This window comes from Pararge aegeria, chromosome 6 (assembly GCF_905163445.1).
Source record: "Pararge aegeria chromosome 6, ilParAegt1.1, whole genome shotgun sequence".
Classification (NCBI taxonomy): Eukaryota; Metazoa; Arthropoda; class Insecta; order Lepidoptera; family Nymphalidae; genus Pararge; species Pararge aegeria.
In genome coordinates, this window is record NC_053185.1 from 2,075,724 (window position 1) to 2,094,759 (window position 19,036).

At 35.3% G+C, this 19,036-nt stretch overlaps 3 protein-coding genes and 1 long non-coding RNA gene across 10 annotated transcripts in view; 2 read left to right on the forward strand and 2 right to left on the reverse strand.

Annotated features, from left to right (window-relative positions):
• Positions 1–1,868: 1,868 nt before the first annotated feature.
• On the reverse strand, positions 1,869–5,175 carry LOC120624549 (protein ALP1-like). 4 transcript variants are annotated; one of them, XM_039891174.1, is made up of 3 exons: positions 4,655–5,175; positions 3,116–3,369; positions 1,869–2,196 (listed from the first exon to the last, which is right to left on the reverse strand). In XM_039891174.1, the coding sequence occupies exons 1-3, from the start codon at positions 4,945–4,947 to the stop codon at positions 2,150–2,152; spliced, it is 594 nt and encodes a 197-aa protein (XP_039747108.1). In that variant the 5' UTR covers positions 4,948–5,175; the 3' UTR covers positions 1,869–2,149. The 4 variants fall into 4 exon arrangements, with proteins under 4 accessions (XP_039747108.1, XP_039747109.1, XP_039747107.1 ...); XM_039891175.1 differs by lacking the exon at positions 1,869–2,196 and adding an exon at positions 2,352–2,799; XM_039891173.1 differs by lacking the exon at positions 1,869–2,196 and adding an exon at positions 2,352–3,028.
• LOC120624550 lies at positions 2,205–4,630 on the forward strand. Its single transcript, XM_039891177.1, has 2 exons — positions 2,205–2,358; positions 3,501–4,630. Exons 1-2 carry the CDS (start codon positions 2,226–2,228, stop codon positions 4,229–4,231), a joined length of 864 nt encoding a protein of 287 aa, XP_039747111.1. The 5' UTR covers positions 2,205–2,225; the 3' UTR covers positions 4,232–4,630.
• A 2,253-nt stretch (positions 5,176–7,428) lies between the features above and the next one.
• LOC120624722 lies at positions 7,429–8,067 on the forward strand. The gene is made up of 2 exons (XR_005658774.1): positions 7,429–7,555; positions 7,997–8,067. It is a non-coding gene; the product is annotated as an uncharacterized LOC120624722 (long non-coding RNA).
• A 2,166-nt stretch (positions 8,068–10,233) lies between these two features.
• Positions 10,234–19,036, reverse strand: part of LOC120624721 (integrin alpha-PS2) — a 145,782-nt gene continuing 136,979 nt past the window's right edge. For all 4 annotated transcript variants that reach the window (XM_039891408.1, XM_039891406.1, XM_039891407.1 and 1 more), the window contains 10 exons: positions 18,612–18,769; positions 18,192–18,367; positions 17,455–17,589; positions 17,315–17,380; positions 16,413–17,220; positions 15,261–15,706; positions 14,841–14,932; positions 13,959–14,105; positions 11,944–12,174; positions 10,234–11,651 (listed from right to left, as the gene is read on the reverse strand). In XM_039891408.1, the coding sequence (XP_039747342.1) occupies positions 11,574–11,651; positions 11,944–12,174; positions 13,959–14,105; positions 14,841–14,932; positions 15,261–15,706; positions 16,413–17,220; positions 17,315–17,380; positions 17,455–17,589; positions 18,192–18,367; positions 18,612–18,769 (2,337 nt within the window). In that variant the 3' untranslated portion in view covers positions 10,234–11,573. The remainder of the gene's footprint in view (positions 11,652–11,943; positions 12,175–13,958; positions 14,106–14,840; positions 14,933–15,260; positions 15,707–16,412; positions 17,221–17,314; positions 17,381–17,454; positions 17,590–18,191; positions 18,368–18,611; positions 18,770–19,036) is intronic.

The window sequence follows — 19,036 nt, forward strand, 5'->3', positions numbered from 1 at the left end:
TATCATTTTATAAATTTAAAATGCATATAAAAAATTTCGGAACCGACAGGATTTGAACTTGCAACTCTCGGGTAATCGCGGCCTGAGCGCTTTCTCCAATTAAGCTACGGTTCTCCTACCGTTTTTTTTACCGAAATTTTTTTATATGCATTTTAAATTTATAAAATTGATAATTCCTCCAAGTGTAGTTTTATCCCACTTTTTAAGCTTGTTTTTAAACAGTCCCATTTATCTTTTTTAATCTTCTTTTCCATTCTGGCTTCTTTATGACATATAAATATATATTGTATATATTATATTATATTTGTTGTATAAATATTCTATGAAATATGTATATTTTTAAATTTATTATTTACTTATTTTTGTCATTTATGTTTATTATTTAAGTATTATTTTGTGTACACCCTAACCCTTCTTCTTAACTTCATGTACTCTATTTGATTAGGTAGGTTGCCTGGTAGGGATCGCTTTTAAGCGATAAGGCCGCCTTTCGTTCCTTTTTTTTTTTCTTTATTTCAATTGTGTTTTTTTATTGCTTCGTCTTTGGTGTACATGAATGTGTATTTGATTAATTTGATTGATCATAAAAACTTCTTTATAAACATAAAAAAATCCAAAATAATAATAATAATAATAAAGTTTTACTCCTCTCTAACTTAATAAAACTACAAACTAAATATCCGATGCCTATGTTTTAGCTTTATTACATGCATGAGTTGAAAAGTTGCAAACTGTGTTTTTTCAGGCGACGCGCGACGTAATACCTTAATCCTACTTTTGTTGAGTTTATGAGAGAGAGTAATGTGACTTGGCCGTTGTAAAAGTCAGACACTTAAATAAGTTAGGAGGATTAAATTCTAGTTTTAAAAGATGTTTAGTTATAAAGAATTATTTTAATTCTAAAATATTGTACCGCTGTAAATTCTAGGTCAACGATATCTTTACTTTTTATACTACCTTATATTGAAAAGAGGCAAGGTTTTTTTGTTTTTTGTATGTTCTTTTTGTTTTGAATAGGCTCTGAAAGTACAGGACCGATTTTAACCGTTTCTTTTCTAAAACTAAAGCTATGTTATCAGGAATTATCATAATTTATTTGAAAAATATTGGAATTCCTTAAGAAAATTGCAATAATGTAAGTCAAAGTAACAAACTTTTGCCTATAAAATAGGCGTGGCGTACGCTGAAAACACTAAGGGTTATCATCATAGTGTGTTCACGTTCATGTTATTACTATATATCATAATTACCTACAAAAAGTCCGCGAGCAAACGCGGACGAAGTCGCGATCATCAGCTAAGTAGTAAACGATTAAATTTGAAGTACCTACTTTTTTCATATTTTTTTTTGGTTATAATAAAAAATAGTATACCTACGTCTTAGTCGGTCGGGTGGTAACCAGCCACACCGAAACCTCTCAACAGACCAGATAACAGAAAACTCAAAAATTATAGATACCCAAATTGCTCTCCCTTATTAATCGCACACATCTGCGCCACGGATGTCGTCAGTGTTTTCTCACGCTCGGACATTTGAAAGGCGCTGTCAATTGAGCGCGACAAAACTCTGCATAACTCAGTAAGCTTACAAATAGTAGCATCTTAAATCAACGGCATAACTATTGCGACATTATGCCAAATTTTGTAAGGCTCGAAATGTGTCGATACTACTTTAATGGGTGTTGGATCCTTGTAAAATTGCATCACCGTAATGTCGACTAAAACGCGTCTACTGCTCGACTAGGTCTTATATAAAGTGTTCCAAATACCACGATCTAGAGCCGCTTGGGTCGAGCGGCTCATGCCATCCCAGCACCTTTGCAGCACAACGTCCCTCGGTTATATGTGCCCATTGCCACTTTAGGGCCGGCGCCCATTGTCGGCATCGGCACGACTGAGGATTTTAGGTGGCAAATAGCAATATACATTAACATAATGACAATAAAGTAGAAATTTCCATTATATATGGTCGTAATAACAAAAATACCGCTTCGGTATGCTTGAGGCTGCTGTATCGGCAGCCTTAAGAATGCTTCGGGATGCTTCGGCATCCTTCGGCATCCTTCGGTACCCGCCGGCGCCGAGGCACCACTCGGGGATAGCTTGCCCTGCGGGGCGAGGGGAGGCATCCGCCATTTGAATCATTTGACTCACACACAACACAATCGAGGTAACCACTGCGTGTATCGGTTGTTTGCTGTAACAACGAATTTTCTTGTAACAACGATGGCGGAAGAAAAGCTAATTAATTTAGTTCGTCTACACGAGTGTTTATACAATATAAAATCGCGTCACTACAGTGACCAACACATGAAAAATAATGCGTGGGAGCAAATCGCCAAAGAATTCAATAAAACACGTAAGTAAGCATCATAAACATTGTATTTTTTATTGAGTTATAATAAGTATAAGTATATATAATATATAATTAATTACATTGACTTATAGATCGTTGGTATTTTATGATCTATTGACAATATTATTCTGCCAACTAACTGACCCATGTTCAGAGTTAAAATATTGTTTAAATTGATCTCTAATGACCATACCCTCGCACATGATAATATCGGTATCGCCAACTACATTGTTATCCACGGAACTTTCTAAAATGTCACTTTCCTGTAGTGGGTTTGGAAGTTCCGTCGTTGCATTGTTAATGATGTAATTATGTAAAGAACAGCAGGCTAAAATGATGTTATCTATATATTTTGCTTGTACTTGCATTCTCCTCTGAAATATTTCAAACCTTGATTGAAGAATGCCAAAAGCACTCTCCACAATACGCCTTGCTCGACTTAGTCTGTAATTAAAAACTCTTTTCTCTATATTTGCCAATTGATTCGCAGGGTACGGTCTCATTATATTTTTCGTTAGTGGAAATGCTTCATCAGCAACAAAAACATAGGGTAATTCTTCAGTTATTCCTCGTAAGCTCACATTTTGAGGAATATTTAAGGTGTCGTTTTGCAATTTTAAACCCAATTTTGAATGATCTAATATACCACCGTCGCTATTTCTACCATAAGCACCTACATCGACAATGACAAATCTGTATTTAGCATCTGCTACAGCCAACAGAACGATACTAAAAAATTTTTTATAATTAAAATACATACTTCCACTATTATTTGGAGCTCGTATCTTGAAGTGCTTGCCATCTATGGCACCAATACAATTTGGAAAATTCCATATTTCATCAAAGTCTTTAGCAATTATCTTCCATTGTGCTGTTGTTGGTTTTGGCAGAACGATACGGCCAAGAATATTCCAGATTACACGGCAGGTTTCATGGACTATACAACGAACTGTACTAAATCCCATTCGGTAATTGAATGCTAAAGTTTTGAAACTGACTCCTGTGATTAAAAACCTGAAAAGAAACATTATATTTTTAAATATAGCTTAGGTAGGTACCTATTAATCTATTGCCACTTGGAAAACCTGCGTGAAAACCCCTCACTAACAAACCATTCATTTATATGTTTATTATATTATTTTCAGCTCAAGAATGCCTCAAGATGTGGACGAACATCAGAAACAACTATCGAAAAGCGATAAAAAATAGAACAAGCAAAAGTGGTGATTCTGCAAAGCCACAAAGGCCAATAAAACACGAAAGAGAACTCCAATTCTTAACTACATTTTTACAAAATAGAGCACAGGTATCTAATTTAGATTCGTCTTCCGAGGACACACAAGATTCTTTCTTGGATTCTCTTCAATCACGGCCACAATCACAAATGTCACATTCAGATTCACAAAACTCGCGTCCTCGATCACAAAACATAACCACAGCTGAGATATTAAAAAATTATATAGATTCTAAAAATAACGAAGATGAACATCCTATAGATATATTTTTTAAATCAATGTCTGCTACAGTAAAATCTTTACCGAAAAAGTTGCAACTTCAAGTGAAAAGAGATGTATTGCTTATTGTTAATAAGGCAGAAATCGAATATTCAGAAATGTTAGAAGCACCACAGCATATTGAAACAACAAGATCTATTAATGAACCATCCACATCGAAACAAAAACCTCCTGTGAATCAATCAAACTACACCATGGACGATTTTTCTTATTACACACCCCAAGCAACATCCGTAAATAACGAGGACAACATACATTCAACATTGAAATATACACCGACACCCATACCTAGATGCCAAGACCAAAACATTGAAATCAGTGATTACCAGAATATTGAAACCAATGATTACCAGAATTTGTAATTTCTTTAACATATTATTACCTGCAGCAAAGCTAATGTGATTAAAAATAAAGATATGACTCCAATGTCATCAACAATCGCTCCACGACGACAGTTCTATGACCGGCGCAGCATGAAATATAGATTCAGACGAAATAGTAATGTAGTCTGCGATCTGAAGTCACCATTCGAATCATACCTGTACGAGTATATGTGAATTAAAAAATAATAAATATGATTATTAACACATTAAAGTATTGTTTATTATTAACTAACTAAGGGAACTATTTAATTTTCCGGGATAAAAAGTAGCTTATGTCACTCTCCAGGTCCTCAACTATACCCAATCAAAAAATCACGTCAATCCGTGGCTTTCTTGCAGCGTGATTGAAGGACAAACCAACAAACACACTTTCGCATTTATAATATTAGTATGATTACTCACCTCAAGCACACAGACAATCTTTCTTCAACAGATATAGGTGTGCGAAAATTTGATTGTTTTTTCTCCATGAAAGGTCGAAGCAAATGAACCAGACTTTCAAAATTTTCATAACTCATTCTATAGTAGTCATAAAATTTTCGCACGTCATAACGCAAATCATTGAATAAATTGTTGAATTCACCGGACGTATATCGTTGCTTCCAAAGGTTGTTCACCCAAAATCTTCTTGATTGATTAGATTTCTCTTCTTCTTCAGCAAGAGCTGCTATGAGCACTAGATCCCAGTCCACCATATTAAATACAACTCACACAACTAGCTTGTAACAACTCTGAAACTGTTTTGACGAGAAATACGATATTGAGACGCTTCGGCAAGCTACAGGACGGTGCGGCATGCTAAAGGACGCCTCGTCATCCCTAAGAACGTTGCAGCATGCCAAAGCATAGTTTCCATCAGTGTGCGCTTGCATGTAGGATGCCGAAGGATCCTGTTCCTTGCCGATGCCGACAATGGGCGCCGGCCCTTAGCCTCGCGACTCGTTGACCAACGTCGGTGAATGGTTCGTAAGGATCTTCACAATTCAGAATCGATCACGTGAAGATACTCCAAGCATATACAAAGTAGAATACCGAAATCGTACCCGACGATCTTAATCTATACCTACATGCTATTCACCAAGTAAAATAGCCCAAAACAAAGGATAATAGAGGCAATAAGTCCCGAACTATGATTTATATCGTTCCGTGTCGTGGATAGCGCCATTCGCGTCACGTTATGTTCACAGCGCGCCTTTTGTTTTTGTCGCCGAATGCCGTGTCAACCAGAGATGTCACGACCTTATGAGAAGTATGTATCCACTTATTACGATGGTTGCGGACTCGTACACAACTAACATGGCCAGAAGACATTTCACTCCTCGTGGAGGACAAATGTTTTTATTACATTCCTGATTCGATCACGTAGAGTTACTCCAAGTATGTGCAAAGTAGAATACTGTAATCGTACCCGACGATTATGCTATTCAACAAGTATAATAGCCCAAAACAAAGGATAATAGAGGCAATATATTTCTCTCAGAGTTTTAATATACGTTTTTAATAAACGAGGGTAAATTCTATCCTTCAATTGAAGTTTACCTCCTCGTTAAACACGGCTACCGTATACCTTATTGCCGTGTTTTGGCTGGTGGACACGTAAATTGTATCCCCTGTCAGAGGATATACTCATGGTATTTCGAACATTGGGTTTAAGCAGGCGTTACTTTGCAGAATTCCATATACGAGTATACTATGAAAATGAAGCTTAATTTGCTATAGGAGAACTCTAACTTTTCCAAGTTATTTGTTTTTTAAGAAATCGACATATCACTTGCTGAGAGTTCTTCATAGTGATCTCAAAGGCGTGTACAGACCAACAATCCGCACTGGGCCAGTGTGGTGGACGGCCTGAACCCTTCTTATTGTGGGAGGAAAACCGTACCCTGTAGTGGACCGGTAATGGGTTGATAGGATGATAACTTTAAGTTTCTGCTTGGACTTTTAATATATTTAACTTGTTGTATTGTAAAATTAAAGAGTATATATTATAAATAAATAAGAAAAAATGACGAATGTAACAAAAAAATTGCAAGAAAATTGAGACATTTCTCTTTTCTTAAAGTCAGCTGAAATGGGCTTGCAGATAGGAAAAACAAACAAGTGAGAATTAAAAAAAAAAAAAACTAAAAATTTAATTACAGTTTTATTTTTTGGTAAATGCAAATTACCCAGATAAACAACCAAAAATGTATCATACATACAAAATAATATTATGGACACCCATAACTTTAGTTCACCATTAACTTAACACATAAGTAGAAGCGGAATTCTTATTAATACGAAATTATGAGAAATAAATAATTATCATTATTTAATTAATAATAAAAAAAATAACAATGGCTTCGTTAGCGCAATTTTTTTTAAACTTATATAGTTCAAAAAAAATCATTCTTTCACAGAACCAAATTTTTAACTTGTTAAGAGATCGAATTCTTTTATTTAATTTAAGAAGTTATTGTGCCACAATATTTTAAGGCGGAATCATGCTCGATTTGATAGAATATCTAAATCAAGGATTCAAAAAATTAGAGTTAAAAGGATATATTTTCATCGTCCAAATTCTACTAAGGCAAGAACTATTTATTTTAAAATAAATTTAACATACATTTAATTGATATTCTTTTGCGTATACTATGATTTGTTTCTGTTCCTGTATGCTTTACATTCAGAAGTATGTAAGTACCATATTGAAATATGCAATTTTTTCTTAAAATTATTAAGTACGTACTAAAATTTACAAAACTAATCACAATCATCGTGTTCCGAATACAGCTCTGTGAAAAAATGATCTAGAATAAAAAAAAAAACTAAAAATAATTATTTACATTAATATAATTATTTAGTAACTGGCAGTTTTTAGAAGGCACACATTTGAAGGCGTTTAATATTTATATAAAATCAGTTAAAAAGACAAACTATACTTATTGCAATATGCTCACACATTTTTGGGCCTGGTGTTAGCAAAATGACAACGCTTGTTTATTAATAAAATAATCCTAAGTGTTTTTTTAACATATACAACGACCGAAATATTCATTCTTCGCGATTCATTCAATGTCATGAAATTTATAAGTTAAGTATCCAGTTTTACTTGTTTACGACTTCTGGCCTTTTTTTGTAAAAAGTAGCCAAATATTTCCGTAATAATTATGTTATATATATAACAAAAAACATAACCGGGCCTTAAAAGTGCATTCTTCTCATCCTAATTGACAATTTATTTATGATATGATTATTTTACGACCGAAAACCTATAGCCACCTTGGCCGGTTGAAATATGTTTTACATACATTAAAAGCGTAGGTATTATGGAGGGTAGAGGTAAGGAGAGTCATCTGTGTATATGAAAAAGTGTCGTCAAAATGTATTAAATTAGGATGGCGCCACATTTGCATCAGGGTAACTCTTAAAAGAAGCGCCAAATATAAATATTGTTAGAGTAGGCTTGAAAAATAAACAAGGAAGTATGGAGATACAAGGAAGTAAGGTTATATTTACCACAATATTTTGTACAACGTAAGTTGAAATTCTCAATAATTAACTACTTTAGTCGATAATGACATTAAATTTTTTAACTCGGCATACTTCAATTCATCTACGATTGCTACATTCATACCATACCCTGTGCATCCACCAGCGCCATTGTGGAGGATTTTTGAACTGTTATTTAGCGCAACAACTGGACACTTTTTCAACTTTTCTCCCATATAAGATGACTCTCCTTACCTCTACCCTCCATAGTAGGTATGCTCGATATGTATATTGTGATGTTACAATCGACCACTGTTGCAACACAAGAACTGTGACAATGACGTTAAAAATTCAAGTATGCTGCAATTTTAATCACTAAGCTATCCGGAGGTAGATTTTTAGAACTAACATGCTGTTAAAAATCTGCCTTGGTTGCCTAGTGTGCGTTTAGCTAATACCTACTACTTGTAATACTATACAAATATCTAACTATACAGGTTTAAATAAAATATACCAGAAAGCGCTCGGCCAGTTTTTGTTTACATTAAAACTAACAACTTTTATTCTACGACCTTTATTTTATTCGATAATTTGTGAACTATTAAATATAAAATATTTTATAAACACTCTACTTGTTTCTACTCTGTAATGCAACAACGGCAAAAGCGCGCGAACCACTACTTAGTCGTTCAGTCGCTGACTCGACTACGTGACGTTGTCGAATCACATGCATTTGGTTTCATAGTGTAATGTCACTTTACAGAAATAACATGTTTTATTTTGAAAAGTCCTAGAACAAAAGTTGTAGGTTTTAATAATATGAACTAAAAAGCCGAGAGCTTTCTAGTATATTATAGTATTTACTAGGTTTGAATAACACTACTACTGTTATACTCTATTTTTCTGACTTGTATTATTATGCAAACAATATTTACATTACTTTCTAGTGTACGTTTTAAAAATACAAATAAAATTAAGTTGAAATAAATAAAAACAAATAAAATGGAAAGACATACTCTCTATAAATATACGCTTTTTATATTTTGTTTTCTTTAATTGAAAGATTGTTTACATAATAAGACATATATAAGAAAATATTGAGTGTTACATCCAAAAAATTCACTAGCACAGAATTGAGTTATCGAACACTGACCAAATTTTTCATCTTCCTAGATATATCGCTGTAAACTAAAGTTCCATTACAACTATAAAAATAGATGTTTTTCTTGTAAATTCATACATTTTTTTTGTTAAAATATACGCTCAGCACAAAAATAATATGCATTAATATAAGGCACTAAATATGAAATCTCGTTAAGTAAAATAGTTAAACTTGCGTCTGACCAAAATATTTTGTTATCTTGCTTTCATGTCTACTTTAATATATAAAACTCATACATTTAATGCAAGTTTATATACAGTGAAGTTAATTTAATATAATTATTGCTCTATTCATACTAAACCAAGCCTACGACTAATGCCTTCTAAAAGTTTTAACTTTTAATAAGATTCAGATTAGTATTATTATTCCAATACTCAGATACTTAATACACAACCGCATTGATATGCAGTAATAATCAAAATACACCTAATTATTATTAATATAGATCACATTTTACAACAACACTCAACCATGTCACACACTTTGTGTACAATTTTTTTTTATACTTTTCGTTTTTTATATATATACCCTAATATGGCGTAATACCAAAGTGGTTTGTTTCTATAAATCGTGACTAGGAATACTTTATATATATTTATATATTATACAATACAATACATTTATTATGTAAGTATTTTTTGTATATTTAAGCCTTAAAACATTTTTCGTTTAAAAATATTTAAGGTTTTTTTACAAATATAATTCTCAGAAATCTCATGAGGCACTATTTACTCTGATATACATATGTACAAAAATTGACAACTTCACCTGAATCAGTTACCCAAGAAAGTCTTTGTTGTTTTATTAACTAGTAAATGAAAATGCACACTACAATGGAGCCATCAATGGAAGGTATGCAACCCTTATCGGTTTTGACCTAGCACCGTACCAGAACTCTTACTCGCTTGGCGACACTCTTATTCTGGTATATACGAAACAAGCCACTGCGAGTATACTTTTGAGTATACTAAAAATAAGTATTTTTTTGTAAAATAAACAAAAAATTTAAGTAAGTTCTGTGTACAGAATAATTAGTAAAGGTACTTGTACTCATAAGGCACATCTAGAACGTGTAACCGAATTACGAAATAATGCTGTAAAAATATTGGAATCAAAAGAATTCAAAACATTTTATGTGTTTTCTTTTGACAACCCTATTGAGGATGAAAGACCGACACACGCATAGTTAGCGTAGCGCTACGCGACGCGACGCGATTATATTAATTTTTCATTTGATGTTAGGGTATCTGATTTCTTCCAGTAAAACTTGGGCAGTGGTTTACTCAAAAATTATTAGGTTTTCGGTTTCACAAACTCAATGTACCTCTAAAGCCTGTGAAGTATTATTTTGGTTTTCATTTACACGTTGTATAATTTCCTTATAAATATATAAGTAATTTAAATATAAAACCCACCGAAGATTGACTAAAACATTATAATTGAGTATGTTCTTGATGCACTTTATCGTCATTAATGTTATTTAATAAAGTATTATTTTCTTTAATTATACCATATATTAGCATTGGTTAGAAAAAAAAATAATTAATTTATGTTTGGTGCACATGTATGTTTTGCTTTTATAAGCTGCAAGGAACCTCCACCTTAAACTTTAGTCAATCTCCAGTATTTATTTAAAAAAAAGATGGCCGCCAACCTTCTACACGTCTTCTAGCTTATTCTGAGGTCATATAATATAGTTACATCTAGTTACTACTCATATTATAGATCTACGAATTTCTTACAAATGCCGTTTGGCTAAGGTTGCTGTGCATTTTGTTTTAGTAAACTCAGGAACTACGAGTATGTGTATGACGTCAGATGCAAGTTTGTTAAATAGACGCTTGATGATAAAAGCTAGTATACTACTACAACCAATGCTAAACGGCGTTCGTGAGATTTAAGGATTATACTACTGATATGGCGTTGTAAACATTTTTGAACCATTTTACGAAACTAACAGTGTTATGACATGACAACATTCAACAACTCATGCAAGTATGCGGCGATAACTGCGAATGCAGCAAAAACCCACCAGCACGTCTGCAATGGGCAGGAGACATTTTTCTCCCCGGGAAAAGGACAAAATGTTATATTCTGAATATTCATCAATTCTTCGAGCGTTGGCGGTAAACTTCACCTTTACCCTGTAGCCATGCTGTGGAAGGTTACAAGTTCATTTTATCCCTTATCCCTAGGAGATATTATATTTAGGACTTATATTTTTTGTCTCCTATGCTAGCCGTGTAGACATCGCGATAAAAGACAAAGCACACACTTCATAACGTTTATGAATCAAAAATCAGTTTCAATGTTCAAGGATAGACACGATAAAAGTATGTTTTAAAATAGTCACCACTTGTTCTAACACGAGATCAAATAGTTGAGATGACGTTGACTTTATAACTACACTGAGGTGGCGTCGGCGTCAAAGGTAATGTCAATATCAGTAGTGACGTCGACGTCAAAGATCGGGTTTACGTGTGAATATTAATACCGGTCCATACTAGTAGAGTCCTGACTAGTCACATCACTCGCTGCGTCAGTAGAACTAGAATCGCCGTTGACGTCAGAAGTGCCGTTGACGTGAGAGGTGGCGTCGCCGTCCGACGTGGCGTCGAGGTCGGAGGTGCCGTCGGCGTCCGAGGTGGCGGCCGCGTCGCTAGAGAGGCCCAGGTCGGTGGTCGGATATCAAAGATGTTCGTCGCGGCCGTTCAGGGGCTGTCTCTCGGCGTGGTCGGATGGACGGTTGCGCTTGAAGAATCCGCACTAGAAGGTACACAATGAAATATAGGTAATAATCAGTAGTAGTATAAATATTAGTAAATAGTAGAGCTTTTTAGATAGCTCGTCGGGAAAGTATAAGTAAGCATGATTATTTCTGCCGCAAAGCAGCATTGTTGTAATCCTGTGTTCCTGTTCTCTCTCTCTCTCTCTCTCTCAAAGAATATCACTACAAAATTCAATGCTGCCACCTGAAGAATTTCGATTAGCTTGATTAGAAGAGTAAATCACCAGAAGTGAACGCCTACAGAAAAATAAAAAATAAAATTCTACTTACTTTGTAGAGCGCGAAGATGAGCAAAAGCAGCAGTAAGGCACCCACGACGGCCGCCAGGATGATGACCCACAGGGGAATTGTGCCGCTCTCCAACGCTTCCAGCTGCGGCGTTACAGTGGTATGCGCTTCAACGACTTTCCACGATCGGTCAGTAGGTCGGCCTACCATTGGTAACTGGGACACCCTCGCTGCTGCCAGTGAGGACAGCTTTACTGCTCGCTCTTGGGAGATCTGAAATAATAATAAAATGCATATTACTTCAGATACAAAAGTGGGTCTATGTCTCCACATATGACGTCCCTTATACTTTCCAGATCAAGCAAGTGAACAACCTGCAGGCCTATTCTGTTTCTCAGTTGACACTAAACTTAGCTAACTACTTTGGAAAGCTGCCATAAAATTATGCCCAAACCATTATTATTCATCTCGTAATTTTATCTACCAAGCAAGTTGAAATAAACTAAGTAGGGAACTTAGGTTTCAAAATGCAAAATATGGATTTAACAGGTTATTTGGTGGCAATTTTCTACTGTTGCTAGCTTTTGGCGTCAACTGAGATACAGAATCGGCCAGCTGATGTTAAGCGGAACATCACAATACACAGAGCGTCACTTCGGTCGGCATGCAAGGAACACGTCGTCCAAAATGTCACCTTGGGTCCTAAACCATAAACATGTAGCTTACGTGGCTGTAACTACACCGGCCACCACGCAAAACAGGATCACAGCAATGTCACTTAGCGGCAAAAATAAGAATGGTTGTAGTACTTCCTACAACGACAAAATTTCACAAAAAGCTTCTACTGCTTCATAAATTATTTATTTAACCCTTTATTTGTACACCAATATGAAGTGAGGGAAATAAAAGAAGAATAGAAATACAAAGACGGAAGTAGAATACAAAAGGCGGCCTTCTCGCTTAGGATAACATGAGCCAAATAGGTGGTGTACAATTAGTTTAAACCTATTCAAATAGCTAAACACAAAAACATAAACAAAATTGCACAAATAAGAAAAATATAATAAATAAATACAAAATAAGACACTCAATCATATTATATACATAAATACTTAAAAACAAGATCATAAAAATAGAAACAAACATACAAACATACCAGTGAAGCTTATATAAAGCGTGTTATAAACTAGACTAGTACTAAAAGTAGTCATATATATGCTTTTACCGCGATTTTACTATGGAGGAACGATTAAGCCATTTAGACGCAGTAATGATGGGGTAAGTGCCCGGCGAGGAAAGGACTCATTTTCATTTTTCATTTTTGGACTGGTCTGAGTTTAAGATGGCCAGTACCTACCTTAGCCAGACCTGGCTCAGACCAGAGTGCCACTGCGCCCAGGAGGTCGACAAACACACTGGTGCCCTCGTTGGCGTCCTCGTGGACATCAAAGGCGTCGACCTACTGTATCTTTATTTACACGCTTTTTATTAGCTTCAGCTTTGTTTGTTTGTATGTTTGTAACCGACTCCTTTGAACTTGATTTTGACCCCTTTTCAACGGTCAGATTTCATTCGTTACCGATGTATCGATGACCGATGACAATACACTAATTTGATAAAATGATTCCATTATTCAATATGCAAAATAAGATTTTTGTCGATTGATTAGGCAGGAATTATGTTAATTTTAATTTCCAACCATTATGTTCCGATTCCTTTAATATCAACAAATTTGATAGCCAATGGGTTACCGATTTATTTCGCTCTAATAAAAACAATAGTTTAAAAAAACTAAAAAAACGCTTTTATAAATAAACTAAAGTAGTACTACTTTGGTTTTTAATACCAAGCGTGTTTTTTAGTTTTTTTTCAACTTTAAACTAGAAAACTATACTTAAGTTTCATATAATATAAGGATATACATATTATATGAGCATCCGAAATTAGTCTTCTAGATTGCAGACAGTAAAGCGATTTTGTGATTTATATAACCTAACATTGCAACGTTCGTTGCAAAGGGCTGGCAATGCACCGAATGCAATCATTCTGGAACCTACCTCATTAAGCACTGAAGCATTGATCCTCGACCGCAAAGCCAACCAAATTTCCTGTCCCTTGAGGAGTTGCCCAGTTCTACACCTCAGCACTTCACACTTGTATTTCTCTTGACATTTCTCTAACATCTCTTTCAATTGGGGATCCACCTAAAAACAATCAGATTTCCATATTATTTATGACTGAATAATAAAAATGTTTATGCCTATACGGTGATAGCTCATTGGGTAGGACTTCGATCTACGTTTCGGAGGGTTGAGCTCGAATACCAGCTCGCCCTTTTCTAAGTTATGTGCGTTTTAAGCAATTAAAATATCACTTGCTTCAACGGTGAAGGAAACATCGTGAGTAAACCTGCATGCCTAAAAGTTCTTCATAATGTCTTAAATGTGTGGAGAGTCCACTCCCGTGCTTCAGAGAGCACCTTAAGCCGTCGGTCCCGGTTATTATGATTTGCTTGTGAATAGTCGTTAAAGCCCACCAAACCGCAATGGAGCCAGTGGTGGGTAAAATGTGGTTGTACTCTAAATCCGTCTCCCATTTAGCAGGCGAGGTTGTGCTCAGTAGTGGGACGCCAATAGATAATGTCGATGTATATTGATTTATTTTTATTTATTTATTTATTCAGAATATTAGTAAGGGTAAAGAATCGACACAATAAACATGGTGCCGCGATAACTGTTGCAGTAGTATAAACTGTGTCGCAACAATTAACGCCCACCTCCAACAATAAATGTATAGTACTAATAAAACAAAAGTAGAACCATAGTAAATGGCAATAGAAAATAAAAAAATTGATGCACATTGATGCTATGATTGCCTATGAAAGGGCTACAAAGGTTGAAGAGAATAGAATAGGCAATTTTCATATGACGTCAAATTACCTCATCTTGTCGTCGTCGTCTTGTGCTCTCTCGCCTATGTTCTGATGATGAGCTGAAGCTACCACCTGATTGCGAGTAAGAGTTCTGGCCGCCTGTTGGAAAAAAATATCCATTATTAGAAACTGTGTCCACCATCTCAATCAATATAATTTTATCTAATTACGAATTTTAGAGATGAAAATAATTGTGAGCTAAAACATCATTTATTCACTTTTTTATTGATCATTGTTTTCCTATAAAATATTACAGAAAGACTTGAATTATTTTTCGGTCATTACAAATCTCTATCGAAATTTTTATAGGAATAGTCAAAATCTAGGCACAGATCAGACTTTAAGTTATAAGTAATAATAATTACAAACTAAAATTAATATTTACAATAAATATAAGCCGTAAAGTAAATTATTGTATAAGCCTTACCTGAACTGGAAGAGTAAGAATAACCTCCATTGGTCGAGCCGTAGGTACCACCAGACGAGCTTCTATAACTTCCTCCCTGTCGGGCTCCACTTTGGGAACCTCCACTCTGAAAACTTTGGGAGCCCCCACTTTGAGAACTCGCACCCTGGTAAGCACCACCATGGACTGAACCAGCTCCACCCCTGGCATTGGTCACATCAGCAATACCATATTTAAACTCATTATTTGAGCTCTGTGCAGCGTAAGCACCAAAACCTTCTAGCTTGTCTTCTTCCTCGTCTCCAACTACGGTGATGCTTGGACCACCTCTGAAGGTACTAGAGCCAGTGTTCATGATATCTGGGTTTACGGTTTCAGTTGTCCCCCAGGATCCGTGGATAAAGCCTTGGCCTTGATTTGTACTTGAACCGTAGTTCTGATTTGCACCCCCTCGATTGTTCAGATACCTGAAAAACAACATCGATACTAATTTGCTAATTTTTTTTTGAATTGTATTGAATTTACATTTTAATATCTCAATGTTGATTGCCGAAAAAAGCATTTGATGGCCGATTGGCGCAGTGGGCAGCGCTTTCTGAGTTCAAGGCCGTGGGTTCGATTGCCACAACTGGACAAAATTTGTGTGATGAACATGAATGATTTCAGTGTCTGGTTGTTTATCTATATATTATGATTATTTATGTATATTATTCATAAAAATGATTCATCAGTTATCTTAGTTTAAATTTACTCGGCTAGGTTTATTGTGGGCTGTTCTTAGACCAGGGCGCGTTTGGAACCCACGTAGCTTTAGGTTTAAGTTGGCGAACGAAGTTATCACCATCCCCTTACAACTATGTAAACATATATGTATGAACGCTTCATACGTGCATGTGATAGACCTACATGAATAAAGTACCCATAACACAAGCTACGCTCACTTTGGGACTAGATGGCGATGTGTGTAGTATTGTCGTTGTATATTGTTGTCGTAGTATATTTATTTTATTTATTTATTTATATAGGTTATACCGAAAATTAGGAATTAACTACGTAGTAATGCTAAAATTATATTTGTATTTAAAAATCCATATTATCGTAAACTTAGAATATAATGAGAAGCAAGATTTGAGTCTCTTAGAGATTTCAATTCATTCTGATAAAACTACTTACGCATTAAAAGAACTGCCCGCTTCACCCTCGTGACCTAATGATCCATATTCCGTACTCGTTTCAGTTTGCGATATGATATTATGGTTCTCATCATACAGAATGGTTCGATTTTTGACTCGTACTACACGTCCATCTTTTCCGAATTCACCAGCACCGACAACCCCTTGGCCTTGGGCATAACCTTGACCGCTTTGAGCATTTCCTTGGTAATAGCCACCTTGGTTGTAAGTATTTTGTGCATTGTAACCTTCTTGTCCTTGGCTATAGCTACCTTGATTTTGGCCGTTTTGGCTTATACTTCCTTGAACTTGGCCGCCTTGCCCATAGCCACTTTGGCCTCCTTGAGTATAGGTAACATGTCCTTGACTATAGCTGCCCTGATTTATGTTTCTTCCAGTTCCTTGGTAGTTAGGCTTTGCGATCGTTTGAAGATTCTTCCTTATAGCTTCCCGTTCTGCTTCTGTTAAACCTTCACCGGATGATCCGCTCGACCAAGTACGGTTGTATGAATATGTGCCACCTTGGCCAGCTCCACCAACTTGGCCGGTACCATATTGACCTCCAGAAACTTGGCCAGTACCATATTGGCCGCCGGAAACTTGACCTCCACTCGATCCGTACCGACCACCTGAGGAGTAAATTGTACTTGTCTGCCCAGTCACTAAGCCACCGCTTCCTTGGTTACTACTGAATTGTCCACCGCTTCCATAAACGTTACTAGAACTTTCACCTTGAGCACCATTTACTTGACCGCTACCTTGTTGGGTGTTAAACTGATTGTTGGTCGAGTACCTTTCATCCCAAAATTCTGTAAATGAAAGCCCACTGGTATTAAAATCTCTCACATTCGGAAAAAAAAACATTATCAACCACACCTGAAGTTATAAGTCTAAAATACTTACGTTGTCCATAATATCCACCGCCACTGCCGATTTGCGATCCCGTGTATAGTTCGTTGCTCTTCATTGCTAAAAAAAAGAGTAGTAATTTAATATTCTGTAACTTAAAGTAAAACTATAGCAGAAAATAAAAGTAAACTCACCATCTTTTTCCTTAGTAAGCAAGAAGGCGTAGGGGTTCTGAACAAATAGATTCTCCGGATTGACTTGCCGTGCTACGTCACATACCATATTTCCAAGCCATTGCGGTTGAACCAACATATACATTAAATTCTCGCCTGGAAACGCAAAGTTATTAAATTACAGAGGTGTTAAATAATTGCATTTCGTGGAATGATTAGACTCCATTTTCGGAACAACAATTTATTTGAAAAATATTTCTTAATTAATACAGAAAAGGACATATTTTTTTTTAAATCCTTTATAATTGCGGGAAAAAATAATAGAATATCAGTGAACTGATCAATCGAAGCACGACTACGATATGTTAGGAGATAGGAGATATCTTCAAGTAAAAATCTTGTTATAGTTCATGTTAGTTTTTAATAATTAATTTTCGATCAATTTTTTTAAATCAGTACTGCTCAATCTTATTAATCAATAGAGATAATATTTGTCGACCTGGACAATGGACGAGGATATTTGTCGTTATTGATTAAAGCTTGACGACTATGGATTGAAACCACTCTAGCGTTCGTGATATTTGCACAGAAAATATACACTTTAATATAATTCAAGTATTTATATTCAAATATGCTTATAGAAGGCACTTTTGATTCGTGCATACAACAATTTATGCAAAAAAGATTTCTTCATTCATAAATTTTGAACTAAAACTACGAGGGTTCTAAACGCGCCCAATAAACACAATAAAACTCACCAGTAAGAGTTTGATAAGGCCACATCACATAAATTTCTGCTTCCTCAACTGTGAAAGGTCCCTCATTTTTGATATTGTACTTGTGGATAACTTGAGGTCCCAGCTTTGTATCATCTTTCAAGTTTTGTGCATCATAGAGTGATGCATTGTAGTGTAGTTCTGGGGGATCTGATGTACTGGAAAGATAAATAAAGGTTTTTTGTTATGAAATGAAACTTACATTTATTTAATCTTTTGAAACATTGAAACGTTAATAAGTGTCATAAAGATTTTGATATTCAAAGGACCAATATCCCTCGAAAGATAGCACATGTTTGTAAGCAAAATTTAAGTAATATATTGAAGATTATTAATAGCAATTGAATAAAATGGAAATAACAACTTGGAGTGAAGTAGAAAAAGTTTGAATAAATAACTCACCCAATGATAGACAATACAGCTTTGACCACTACACCGATGGCCATGTGCCTGGTGTTGTCGTATTGGGTGCCCTGCTCCGGGTTGGTGGAGTTCGCTTCCATATCGAAATTCAGCGTCCTCACTCGGGCATCTACTTCCAATACAACGCGGAAGTTCACCTAGAACAGAAGACAAACAATGTGTTTTTTATTTAGCCCTTAGAGCGTCATTGACTTAATTATATAAATAAAGTCATATATAAGAAATTGTGTCCTCTTTTTCAATACATGATTGTTATTGATACTGGTAAGAGTCAATTATATTAAAATAACATGGTTGGTATTCTTTTCTTCTGTTTCATAAAGAAGCACCGAGCAGTTACGCATAATTCTTTCACTGTTCAATATATCCTGCTCAAACGTGAAGACAAACTTCTCATTTTGGAT